Raw genomic sequence first — 14,609 nt, forward strand, 5'->3', positions numbered from 1 at the left:
GAATTATCTGTTTTTCACGTTGATCTAAATGTAAATATTATACACTAGTAAAATGAAAATATTATATCGTGCATATGTAAATATTATGCACTAATGCAAAATGCTCCATACAATAAATTGCCCTCTTGAAGTTTTTTTGGGAGAAAATTGCACTGAAAAACCTCATTTCGATTGGAAACATATATCATTGAATAGGAAATATGGACTATTTTTTTTTTGTGTGTGGATGTAAAAGTAAATATTATACACTCATGCAATGTAAATATTGTGAAGTATTTTATACACTCTAGCAAAATATTCCATACTAAAAATTTATCACTAAATTGCATTCTTGAAAAAATTTATAGGGAGATTGCACTGAACAAGCACATTTCGATTGAAAACATACACCATTGAGTTGGGAATATGAAATATTTCTTTTGCGTGGATCTAAATGTAAATTCTTTGAAAAAGAAAGGAAAATTTTCATAAAAGTTATAAATATTTATGATTTTCCAACTTTACACTCTATGAAATACAGAAGTTGTCTAAGAAGAAATGTAAAGTGCAGTAATTGTGGGGAAACAATATTCTAATAAATTGACAATATTTCTATTTTTCCTTCTGAGAATCTTCTACATTTATCCCGTAATGAAAACATTTTCTACTTTCCTTTTGTATTACGTTAATAAATCAAAACTATTTACCCAAATGTCTTATTAAATAATTACTTCAGTACATGCATTTTGCAAAATTTTTAACAAAATAGTTTTGTAACTATTTTTTCAGGGTATACAGCAATAAAAATAATTATAAACTATTAAATATACAACCATTTTCAGAATTTTTTTTCGGTTAGATGCCTCTTTTTCATGTCTCGAAGTGACATTTTGTAACTTAAATGGTGTGTGTACATATATAAAGAGAATTGAAATATCGCCTTCAAAATATTTTACACCACGCAAAAATCTGATACTTACCCTCCTCTTAGTAATTGGTAAAAAATTTTGAAATATTGAGATTGTGTTTAGGTGGGATTAGAAAAAATGAATAGGAAAGATGCTTAAATATTGAAATCTAGAAAAATAAAGTATCCTCTAAAACAACATTTGCTAATTTCAAGATGATAGGATTAATAGTTAGGATTTAAAGTGTGCCTATGCACAAAAGTAATACAATATTTGACATATCTTTCTTCAGTAGTATTCTCTGGACAAGTGAGGCTTTATTCTCCGTGTATTGTGTTTTTTTCATGATTTCTAAGTCTGAAAAAGAAACTGAAACTGTGTAGGTAGAATAAATAGTTTCGACGAGAAAGATGTGAGGAAGTAATGATAAAAATTTTTAGAAAATGCTTTTTTACTAATTTACATTTCATATATAAAAACCTCAAAACGTTTGCTCATAAAAACATTTCTGAAATGCCTGTGTTATTAAGCCTCGTTTGTATTTTAGAATTTAGTCTGAAAATTAGAAAATAAGCATCCGTTTTTTTTTTCTGTTTTTTTTTTTTTTTTTTTGACGCAATGCCCGCATGTTTTTTTTTACGACAAGCTTAACAATGAATAATTCTATAACTTATTATCGATCGTTATTTTTGTATTTCGTCATACTCGATGTGCATTTTTCTACACATAATAATTTTAAGTTTCTGAAATGTAAAATGTTGCACAGCAAAATAAAACATGACATCTAAGATGAGTTCGAAGATGAATTCAAAAGCGGAATTTGAACTACAAATCTGAATTCCAGAAAATATGGTACCTTCCTATGACTTGCTTTTAAAAATCTGCTCAGATAGTAAAATTCTAGAGTTGAGTTTTACATAAATATATTAAGTTTTAAATGGTTCAATATCTCCATTATGAATATTTTTTTTAAAATTTTATTTCTAGCAATTTGCATTGCCAATTAAATTGAGAAATTTACCACGGCATCCTCACTCGGTTGGCCTAATGGCTATGGAAATCTAAACCATGACATGGTTATGCTACTGTGTATATTGTAAATGGATGGACCCGGGAAGTGCACAGAAATCTGCAACCTACTGCGTGTCCTACACTTAGTTACTTGTACAAGATTCCAATACTGGCCCAAGATTTTAATAGTCAGGAACAAACTATTCTTGCCGCTTTTGACGTGATCACCTTAAATCAATGAAATTTTCGGAAGGATCCAAGAACTTTGAAATTTCTGAAAAAACTGTTCTCCAGACCAGGTTTCGCCTCACCACATCCTCACGTGCCTGGGGCTCACCAAACAGGATTTAGCAGATGATCCATTGACGGTGTTGGACTTTTTGAGGGTGTATAACGCCATGGACCTGGTCTAGCACTGCTGGCCAATGGGGCCGTGCAACAACAACAGCAACAGATTCCAACACAACGTTTAGTGGGCCAGCCTTAGTAGCAGGAATTTTTAACTTGTCGACGAGTGTGTGCGTACCAGTTTTTTTTTCTTTTAAAAATAGAACAGAATTGGATAAAAACCGTTGAATATGCTTCAACTGAAAAAGCAGCGTATAATATCACACATAATGCAATTTTAGTGTAATGTGTAATGTTTACGCATTTAAAAATGGTGTTGCATATGTATTAAAAATGTTGTATTTATGTCGAAATATGTATCTTGCTTGTATGTAAAATGCTGTATAGATTTAGAATAATTTATGTATGAAAAATTTTACTGTCTTGTGGTTCGTAAAATGTGTATATGTAGGACAGTGTGGGTGCAACGATTAAAATAAAAAATAAAGCAAACATCCTGAATAACTTTTGATCCATAGATAGAATTATTTTAATACATGATATAATGGAAGACGATTTCGAAATATTATTTTAATATTTTGAAAATGAATAATACTTTTTTGTATATAAATATTTTTATGTATTTTTAACTTTTCAAAATGGCCAACAGTATCTACAATTCTTAAAGTAATATTACAATGAACAAAATATTTATGAAGTGTCCCTCTATTCCATTCAACAAATCGAACTAATTCTGTTCTAGCAAAGTTAAATCGAACAAGTTTGATACGAAATAATCCCGAACTATGGTAATTAAAGTTTATCGAAAACTAAAGCAATCAAACAAGAATTTCGTTTCGAATAATAGATCCTATTATTAAACTAATCGATGTAAATGTATAACAAAGGCTGTGAGGAAAATTTTCAGAAGTTTTAGAGGTGTGTTTAAAACTGTTAATGCGTCAATGCTCTTAAAGTCCTTGAAGGAATAATTATATCCCGATTTCAAGTTTTCGCAATTGGTAAAAATATAAAAATGGGGAATAGTGTTGAAATTGCAATCATTTCGAATTCAGCAATTTATTATTCCTGGCAATCGATTTTAGCACTTTTGAAGCTATTAATTTTGGTTGGTTTGACATTTATTGACTTGATTATTGGTTTATTTTGGAAAGAATGACTTATTAACATTTCCAATTTAATTGAAGCTGCCTTTAATCGATTTTTGAAATTACGTGCAATGCATGACAAATTATCGAAGATTTTGAAATGCATGATAAGTTATCGCAGTTAATTGCATTTTGGAAAATCAAATAAATTGCTAGAAATTAGTATGTTTATTCGAAATGTAAAGATCCATTATTTGCAGTACTTTGAAAATAGTTAAAAATAAGTAATTTTTCATATTACTTTCAGATATAAGAGTTATTGCCATTAATATATATATTAACATCTGATTCGTATCTGATTTCACAAATTAATAATTAATTGGGAACAACAGAACTTTATCGAACTCCAATAAGTAATTATTGGATCTATAAGGACACAAAAGAGAATAAACTTGTAATTAAGATCTTTTGATTCCAGTATTACAATTATAATGCAATAATGAATTACAAAAAATGTATTAATAGGGGACAAAAGTGCTTTATAGAACTCTGATTAATGATTATTAGGGTCTTTAATAAACATGAAAAAACCTTGTAATTAAGGTCAGTTTGATGGCAGCATTACAATTATGATACAATAATGAATTTTAAAAAAAAATTATGAATTGGGGACAACAAAACTTCATCAAACTGAGTAATTTTCATTGGGTCTATGAGGACTAAGGAGAAATAAAACTTGTAATTAAAGTCTGTTTGATGTCAGAATTACAATTAGGATACTATAATGAGATACAAAAGAAGTATATTAAAATAAAGAATCTTTTCATATCGAGCATTCCAATTTTTTGAATAAATAAGCAAAAAAGCGGCTATATTTATGTATATCCTTGCATATTGTCTACTGATATCAATGTTCTAATACCCAGAATATCAATAGTATTGCGTCGCAATAAAGCTACATATTGGGCTATTGGTGAAGGTCTGGGAAACATTCCTAATCCATCATAATTTTAATCTTCTCCTGATGGTATGTCTTTTCCGTTTTGATAACATGACCATAGGGCACAAATTCGACTTGTTTAAGTTAGGACACGTTCACGAGGATCGATACCTCGCACTCTCAGTTCCTTCACAGATAAAAGTAGTCACCCATACACTCATTGACCACTGTCTTCGATGATCTACTGGAAACTGTGTCTTATAACTGGTAAAAATCCTGAATAATACCTCGAATAAACCACCTAAAAATATATCCTAGTTCAGAAGTTTTTATTTTTCTGCTTTCGTGAACTATTTTATAATATATCAGTCTCATTTATGTAGACCTATCTACTTTACTAACATTAGCATTTTATTTTCCACATTGACCAGTGCACTGTACTGCATAAATATCATTGTTTAATTTAGCAGTATTCTCTAATCCTCGATATAGATCGAACAAACTTAAATTAAATTGCGCAGTACGGGAAGATAATGAAAACTTCAGATCTCTTCACCCTTTGTATTCGGACAATATTCAGAGGAAATGAAACCAAGGGAGCACTTCCAGCTATTTCATAGGGTCTAAATTTTGGTAAATGCATTATTGGAAGTCACGCAATCTTTATAGCTGACGACTATATTTTAAATTTTTTAGATGTTATCTGAAAGGCTCTAAGGCAAAGCCTTATGTATGCTAATTAATTTGTGCAGACAATATTCCAATTTAACAAATAAGATATCAAAATTCGTATTTTCTCTAAATAAGCACATATTTTTTTGATGAATTTTTACTTTTCGCCCCAAAAATATGAGAGGATGTGGCCGCAATCTAGAAAAGGTCACAATAATTTGATCAAGAGATCAGTCGAATATTAGGATCTGCTGCTGTTAATTTTACTTGTTGCACAATTCGTCATATCTCTTATGCTTTAAGAGAAATACAAATGTAATGTATACAATTGAAAAACTCATTCATACAAAGATAATCTAATTTGAGTTTTTCTTTTTACAATTAACAATTATTTTTCCTTATTTGATTTACTAGCGGTCGAAAACATTTTGAACAATTGAATACAAATATATTTAACCTATTTTGATTTAAGTAATTTTAAATTAAAAGAATCCTACATTTCAATTCAATCGGCTTGAATAGCTCTTGCAAAAAAAAAAACATTTATAAATATTACCTTCTATTGGAGAAATATGAAAAAATGGAACTAAGGAGTTTAAACTTTCGACGCTCTCTTGCCCTCTTTTCGAATTGTGAAAACCTCTTATATTTCAAAATACAAGAATCCAAATCTTTCATAAAAAAGATATGTCTTTTTTCCTAAAAAATATGTCTTTGCATCGGGCTATGTATAGTAGTCGGCACTAATTAATTAGAGTATTAAGATTAGACTCTCGAGCCATTAACATCACAAATTAGTACATTGGAATCCGGATATTAGATCAAAAGTTATTGTTTTCTTTGATATTTTGCATACTTTACTCCTTTGTTTATTCCGAGCAAAATATTAATTTTAAAAGGAGTACTAATTGATTAGCGTATTAAAGTTAGATCCTCAAGCCATTAAGATCTCAACTTTGTATATTTAAATATGGCCGTTAGATCAATGGTTTAGGTGATCTCTTTTTTGCCCACTGTACACCTTTGTTTATTTCTAGCAAAATATTAATCGGAAAATGCGCACTACTTAAGTATTGTTTTAAAATTAGACTATCGGGCCATTAAGATTGCTACTTAGAACATTAATATCTGCAGATATTAATGTTCTAAGTACCAATCTTACAATAGTAGCAATACTTCTGCCAATGATGAAGTCTCATAAAAGATTAAACTATTTAATTAAGCTTAAAGAAATTACTGAAATCTTAAATAATTGAATAGTAAGAAAGGATACAGCTTGTACTGTGTGTAAAAAAATTAAACAAAAACAACCTGTATGATTTTTGATTGTTTGATGGGGTCTTCACGTTCTATGATTCAATCTTAATGGTATGAGATAGTGACTTAAAATATGCTAATTAGTTAATGCCGCTGATATTTCAAGTTACGAAATCAGAACATAAAAACGTGCTTTCTTTGAATAAATGCACCTTTTCTGGACGGATTCCTATGAAATACGATTCTCAGGAACTGCTGTACAGATTTCGCACCAATTTTGCATTTTTCCTTGTAAGATTACATTCTTTAAAATTATGTAAAAAATTGCATACCTTACAATTCAAATTTTCTTCGAATATTATTAAATAAAATATAAGGACCATTAGTTCAAATATTAAGTTGTACTTTTCTATATTTTATTCATTTTTCTTCTTTATTTGTTTCAAGCAAAATATTAGCTTGAAAACGAGCACTAATTAATTATCATATTAAGGTTATACATCGAGATTACTAAGATCAAAACTTTGTATATCTGTCCATTGGATCGAAAGTTAAAGTGTTCCCTTTTCTTGCTCACTGTATACCTTTGTTTATTTCAAGCGAATCATTAATTGGAAAAGGTTTACATAAAATATTATTCAAAATTAATCATAATATAGCAATCAAGGGGGAAACTCGTCCTGAAGCAATTTGAAATCTGCATAAATATATTAATAGCCAGCCAATTACTTTCACTTGAGGCAATTATTACATGCAATAAGTGTCCGCGTGTTTTAAATGAATTATTTTAAAGCTGTAGGAGAGGATTCTTCGTAATTACAAATTGCAAACTTAGCAGTAACCAGGTTTTCGGAATTGGCCGTTACATTAAGTTTGCTTTCATTAGAGAAAATAAGGGAATACAGAATTCAAACTAATCTTTCGGCTGTTCCAACTTTAATTTACTGGTCTGTATATTATAAATCTTTAAAGGCAAAGAACGACTAACGATTTATAGTGATTAAACGATAATGAAAATTCATACCTTGGTTACTTATGAATCTCAATTTAATCGAAAATTATTTAGGATAATGTTTAAGTAGTAAAGCAAATAATGATTTTTTATCAACGGTGGCTTGATTTGTGATTAAACGTAAGGTAAATTTGAAAATTCGACGTTCTAATACATCATTTCGTTTCCTCACAGCCATTTCAGTCAGTAATTATAACATTTAAATTATGAAATTAATAAGTAAATATAATGTGAAGAGGGCAACATAGAGGAATGAAACAAATGGTACGTCTATTGTGAAAGCCGCGAAATTTTAATGCAGAAATTTTGGAATTTAGTAAAGATAATTTCATATAATTTTTAAATAATATAATTTAATTTAATAATATAATTTCAAAATACACATACTTTTTATAAAGACCCAGTGGTCTAGTATCAAAACCACGCGGCGCTCAATAGAGTACGTAGTTTAAACCTCCTAGTAAATTACAACTTCATTTCACGATTTGACGTTAGAACTAATCACTCTAATAATGCGTGGCTTGTAGTGCCCTCTGTTAACATTTTTTGTGACTAAACTCCAAAATTTCTAAATTTTACTTCTTTCTCAATAAACATATTTGTTTTATTTCTCTATCACCTTTTGTATAATTTTTTTTCCTCCGTAACCAGTCACTCCTCCGCTGAACCTACTGTACTTAAGTGTGATATTTATAGCCTAGGAATTAATACGAAAAATAACAAACGAAGAAATTGTTTTTATTTACTTACCCTTGAAAAAAAATTAGCTTGATTTGCGTGTGACATTTTAGTTAAGACAGAAAATGTCACGCAGCATTTTGAGAACACTTATATTTCTAAATTTAAAAGTACATTGTGATAAGTATAATCTAGATAGTACAGAATATTTTAAAGATAACATTTTGATTCATCTAGACATTCTAAAACTGATTTTTCTTAGTTTTATAAATATAGCTGTACCTCAATTAAGAGAACCCCTTTTAACCAAATTTCTCCCAATCAAATTGAAGAGAAAATCACCTGGTTAACGAATTATAAGACCCAAAATAACACATTTCTTTAACAGCTGGAATTCTTTGTTAGTTTTATCACTTTTCAAATGACTGAAATATCCCTCTTTTTCGAAACAGTTGCGTGTGACACATTTGTGCTTGCGCAGCAGTTGAATTTTCTTAAAAATTCCGATGCAGAAATCGATATTAAAACTCTTGTAAAAACTGTTACTTTCCCTAATCTTTCAAGTCTTATATTGTGTGAAAACTTTGATAACATACGTAATGTAGCGGGAGGTAAAAGAAGTAGTTTTTCCTCCCTTCATAAAATCAAAAAGAAACCGCTTCAAGTCGATTTCAAGACCGAATCAATGATATTGTAAAACGTTATCCAGTTACACACTTTAAAATTTCACATTAAGTAATGCACAATAATTTAATTTTTTTTAAATGCACGATGGATTAGTATGGATATTTTTGCATTGTTGGGTATGTGCCGGATTATTTTTATTTCCTTTATCCTGGTTATTAAGATTCGATTTAACGAATAAAATTTTTGATGCAATATATTTGTTAAATGAAGTCTGACTGCATGTCACATAAAAAAAAATTCATTTGGCAAGTTTATGAATTTGAATTACTGAAATTTAATTTTTTAAGTAAAATATCACAGTTTAATTTAGTTAAGTATTATTAAGCAGGTATCGATGAGGAAAAGAAATAAGCAAAAAACAAAAATAAATAAATCCGATCACAGTGGAAATAGTTAAAGAAAAAAGTTTAAAGCCCAAACATGTTTTTCGGATAAAGAACGCTGCTTTAACATAAAAAAGAAAGCGTTGTTTCGTATTTTTAAACCCTATATATCACCTTCGACAGGTGACGGTTAAAAAAAAAAACGGATCTGTTCAATCCACTGACAACGGATGGAAAGAAATTGAAAATAATACAATCCCCTTTCCGCGAAACAGGAAAATTCGAAGAAAGCTAGAACTGAGTTTCGAGAAAATCCTTGGAAAAACGGATAGAAAGATTATAGAGTGTCTGGAATTACAAGCATGTCAAAGATTACTTTGATTTTGAAAGCTTTGAAAAGAACAATAATAGAATAAACCAAAAAAGCAAATATTTCATCTAGTTATTTTTTAGGCCGAAGAGGTTTATAGATAAATAGTTTTCTGCAAAAGCGCTACAAAACGAGATAATTGACAAGACAATGTCATTCTATAAGGACCAAAGACATGGACAACTTTTCCAGGTTTTATGAGATCTCGAATATTAAAAGATAACTACGGCAATAAATTAAACCAAACATATAGAGAACCAAGGAGAGAAAAAAAAAAGATAGAGAAAAATAATAAATAGAACAAACACTAATAGAGTAAAATAATAAAGCGAACAAACACAAATAAGGAAAAATAATAAAGATAACAAACGTAGAGAAGGAAAACACATAGAGGAAAATAAAGACAACTGTTAACATTGGACATGATGGGACAGGAATCCAATGGACATATCATTCCAAATATAGAACATGATGGGACATATGAGTCCAAATATAGAACTTGATAGCACATGAATCCAATGGACATATGAGTCCAAATATAGAACATGATGGGACATGAATCCAATGGAAATATGAGTCCAAATACAGAACATAAATCCAAAAAGTCTCCCAGTAACTGTCTGCAAGAGAACGTTTTGTTAAAACTAAGCAAAGAATATGATGGTCCCCATCATGACTAGTCCTGGATTACAGAGACAGCAGGTAGAACTTTAAACTATGAGGAAGTGGTGTAAGTTTGAATCAAACAAATAACTGACTGAAAAGTTAAACAGTTAATAATTACTCTTTATTAATAGATTTTGAAAGTCAAATCTTAGAAACCTGTTCTGATTCGCGATACAGATTTTCTGTTAAGTCATATATCTTCTTTAAGTTAAAAAAAAATTGGTAAATTTAATGTTAAAAATTGTTAAAGATGTAGTTAAGAGACTAAGTCATATTTGATAATAAGTTTACTTACAACGCAACCTAACAACGTTTTCATATCTCGTAAATGTATAAATATTCCATTAAAATTAGTAATGTTGAGACGTAGCTGCTTTCGTCGGCTGTAAAAGATATAGTGGAACTCAGATTCACTGATCAGGATTTTATATGCTCCACCTATTTGGGATTTCAACTTCGAGAAAAATGCAGAACATATTCTGGAACTATTTTTTTTTTGTTTTTTGATTTCAACATCTCTTCATGTCACCCTGTTTTATGAAGAGGCACTGGAACTGGAAAATAAAGGAAGCATCTTGAGCTTCGAAAGGAACACGTGTCTCCTTCTCCGCATGCTCTGTCGTTATCTCAGGATAAATATGTAAATGATCAATCTATGTATATTAAAACTGCATAAATGCAAGATTGAGTAACACGTAAATAATAAAATATTAGAGAATATCCTTTATTTTCTTAGCATGCAGAGAAGAAAATGAGATCTTTAAGAAAATGTCTTAACCTTGTTCCTAAACAATCAGGGATTAAATGTGAGCGTCTATCCGGGAACATGGCTTAGAAAGGCTCACGGTCACTGTTAAAAAAAAGTGAGGTGCAAGGCACAGTCATGAAAAGTAATATTGTAAATTTAGACTAAGGCCAAATGGTTGAAAATTGAGGGTATTGTGAGAGCACCATCACAAATATATTTACATCAAACTACAGCTGCCCAATGGACTATTGGCGACGGTCTGGGAAGTCTCCCTGAGGATTATCCGAAAGTCCTGAACCTCGATCATAGTTTTGATCCTCGACAAATGGGATGCTTTCTCTCTTTGATAGCTCGACGACCAAGGGGTGAAATCGAACACTTTACGATAGAACAGTTTAACGAGGACCGTTACCGCAAACTCTCGGTCTTTCCGCAGGCTGAACAAAGTGATCACCTATCTGCTCATTCACCGCAGGTAGTGATACTTGACTTCGGTGATCTAGATGGAACACTGTCCTTACGATCAGTTCGCTGTCGAACTCAATTAATACGACTCTGGAACAGATTTGTCCTACAGAGCCTTAGTGAGAGATGTATATTGAAAAAAAAATATAGCAGGGGCATTAAAGAATTCTGTATTTTAGTCTAAGATGATTTAAAATCTTTAAACGCTATCAATTTGCCAACCTGAATTAAGCAACTAAAATAAATGTGAAATAGTTGAACGATTTTTTTTAATACATTTACAAAAGTATGAAAGTTAATAATCTTTCTCATTCAATAAGCATGCATTCATAGAGTAGGGAGTGTTCGCTGCTAACGATTGAGTTTTCATAAATTGACTTTTTAGTATTAAAGTTCTGAAAGATTATTCTATTAAATTTTAAAAAAATTAAACATTTTCAATATTATCATAAATGTATGTTCATCAGTGTATTTCTCTGATTTCTATAATTTAACATATACTATGCATTCGTGCATGCATTAAGGAGCAAAACTATCAAATGGACAGGAACGTCTTCAAAGCGATAATTATGTTTCGCATAATCGTATATTTTGGTTATTTAATAGAATTATTGTTGTACAAACTAAAATGTTAAAACATGATTAAAAGACAGTATTTTTGTATGTGGTCAAAAATTAAAATAAAAGTGTTCGAAACAAAACAACAAATAATTAGGAAAGGATGCAGGTGCTAGCTAAAAATGTTCAAACTGGGATTAAGTCCAGGGATTCTTAAACCATAAAAAATAACAGATGTGGTGAATTATAATAAAATGTTGTGAGTTGAAATAACTAATGTGATGAATTAAAAAAATTTCTTAACAAAACAACGATTAATTAGAAAATCGTGCATGTGCTAGCAAAAAACGTTAAAACTGGAATTTAGTGCAAGGATTAAAATAATATAAAAAATAAGAGATGTGGTGAAGGAAAATAAAATATGGTTAGTTTAAATAATGAATTGGGTGAATTGAAACAAAAATTTTCTAAACAAAGAAACGAATAATTAGAAAATCATGCAGGTGCTAGCTAAAAACTTTCAAACTGGGATTAAGTGCTGGGATTCTCAAACAATAACAAAATGGCATGCAATTTAAAAACAAATGTTAAAAAATAAATACTTATATAATCTCGAATAAAATTTAGCTTGTGAGTAAAACGTATCAAACTTTGTTTTTCTTTAAATATTAAATCTAAGATAGGAAAAAACTGAGCGAAACCCTCGAAGGCAATTTTAGAATAAAGTATTAACATAATCTTTCAGTTTAAGTTACAAAAGAAGCTAATCTTTAAAATAATGTGAAGTTCCTTACACATTTTTTTTCTCGATGACTCTAAATTTTCATTCCTAAGACTGTTTAAAAACTAAATTACTTAAACAAGGTATTAAATTTCCTAAGTCATTAAAGAAAGAGGATAGTTAAATAAAGAGAATAAAGAAAAATTCGTGGCAAAATAGTCAAGGGAAATGAAAGTTTTGTAAGAAAGTTTTAATGCAAAGATATAGAAAGTATTACAAATAAACTACGTATATGCAAAAAATTTTGACACTCATTTGAATAAGCTTGCCGTATTATTTAAAATAGCTTTTGATTTTACATGAGTTGTTGTTTTAAATGACAGAAAAATAAAAAAATAGTTGAAAATATCTAGTGATTTAAGAGCGTTGATCTTTTACCTAGATTGTTTTGAAATTGAACTTATTTATTTTATTCTTTGTCAGTATAAACGCGTTTTTTTATGATTTCGGAAAAATTAAAGTTCTACGTTTACAAATTAATTGATAAATATAACAAAATTTAGTAAAAATTTCACAGAACTCACATGATTTTGTTTAATAACTTTTATTTGAAAATAATGTTCAAAAGTGAAAAGCAAAATAATTTTTTAAAAAAATTTAAAAGCAAACGATTTTATAAATAATATATAACAGAACATTTTCTTTCAACTTTAATTTTAAATTAAGGCTTTCCAAATGAATTTGTTATCGCATGAAATATCACTGACAGTAATGATCTATATAATTTTTTATATGTACAACAATATTTTAAAGGATTGTAAGATTTTAATTAATTGTAAGATTTGAAAATGGATTTTATTAAATTGTTTATTTCGAGTTTAACATGGACTTAAATATTAATCTGAAAAACAAACAGCCAACTTTATTCCGCATTTCTCATAAAAAATTTTTTTGCAAAGATAAATTTAATTTTTATTTTTGTTAATTTTATGTTAATTTAATGTTAATTTTTTCTGAAATATGAATGAATTTTATAATCGCTTTACTTGATTTCAGATCTGAGATATAAATATTAGTTAAAAAACTATTCATATTTATGTGTTTTGAAAATCTACTTAGAAAAAGTTTTAACGCTAAAAACAATTTAATTTCTGCGCTTAATTTTTATTGCACTGTCGTATTACAACGTATAAAGCCCTAATTAAATATATTAATGATTTGAACTCAAAAATGAGAATAAAATTTGAATTCATACTTAAAATAGAAACTAAATATAAAACGGAAAATATAGTTTCCGCGTAATTTATAACGGAACTTTTATGTCTTAATATCAAAAATCTTTAACTTGATATTTTCAAAAAATATAAAATTACAAATTATTACGAAACTTATTATGAAAATAATGTTCATCTATAAAAGTTTTGTCAGAAATGAAATTTACAAAACTTTATGACAGAAATAATTGTAATAGATATGAGAATGAAATCTAGGATTAAAAATTTATATGTCAGAACGTATTGTAGAAAAGAAATTTATTGCGGAATTTATTGTAAAATTTATAATGAAAATTAATTTTTATGATAGAATTTATAATGAAACTGAAATATATGATAGAAAGGAAACTGCATGCTAGAAATATAATGTTAGAACGGAAGTTTGCATGATGGTTCAAGAAACAGACATGGATCTAACAATAGAACTAAACTAAAAGGTAGCGAAACAATATTGATAAAAATGATTATCGGAATTAATAATTGTTTAATATTATTAATAATGGTTTAATAATGATTATCCGTATTAATAATGGTTTAATAATGATTATCGGAATTAATAATGGTTTAATAATGATTATCGGAATTAATAATGGTTTAATAATGATTATTGGAAATAATAATGGTTTAATAATGATTATCGGAAATAATAATGGTTTAATAATGATTATCGGTATTAATAATGGTTTAATAATGATTATCGGAATTAATAATGGTTTGATAATGATTATCGGAATTAATAATGGTTAAGTGTTAAAAGTTCTAGAAAAAAATTCTGATTCTAAGGTTAAAATTATCAAGTTTCTGGATTATTACATGATTTTAAAATATACATGTATGTTTTACTCAACGCTTTTCTACTTTATTTTTAAATCTCATTCACAAGACTTGTTTAAATAACTTAATT

The 14,609-nt window shown here is 28.7% G+C and overlaps 1 protein-coding gene across 1 annotated transcript in view; it reads right to left on the bottom strand.

The window, feature by feature from the left end:
• Window positions 1–2,245: 2,245 nt before the first annotated feature.
• LOC147804297 (uncharacterized) overlaps window positions 2,246–14,609 on the bottom strand; it is a 74,676-nt gene continuing 62,312 nt past the window's right edge. The window contains exon 2 of the mRNA XM_087151503.1: window positions 2,246–2,485. Coding sequence (XP_087007629.1) covers window positions 2,246–2,485 — 240 coding nt within the window. The remainder of the gene's footprint in view (window positions 2,486–14,609) is intronic.

This window comes from Parasteatoda tepidariorum, chromosome 9 (assembly GCF_982258835.1).
Source record: "Parasteatoda tepidariorum strain Cologne lab strain chromosome 9, Ptep-v5.0, whole genome shotgun sequence".
Lineage (NCBI taxonomy): Eukaryota > Metazoa > Arthropoda > Arachnida > Araneae > Theridiidae > Parasteatoda > Parasteatoda tepidariorum.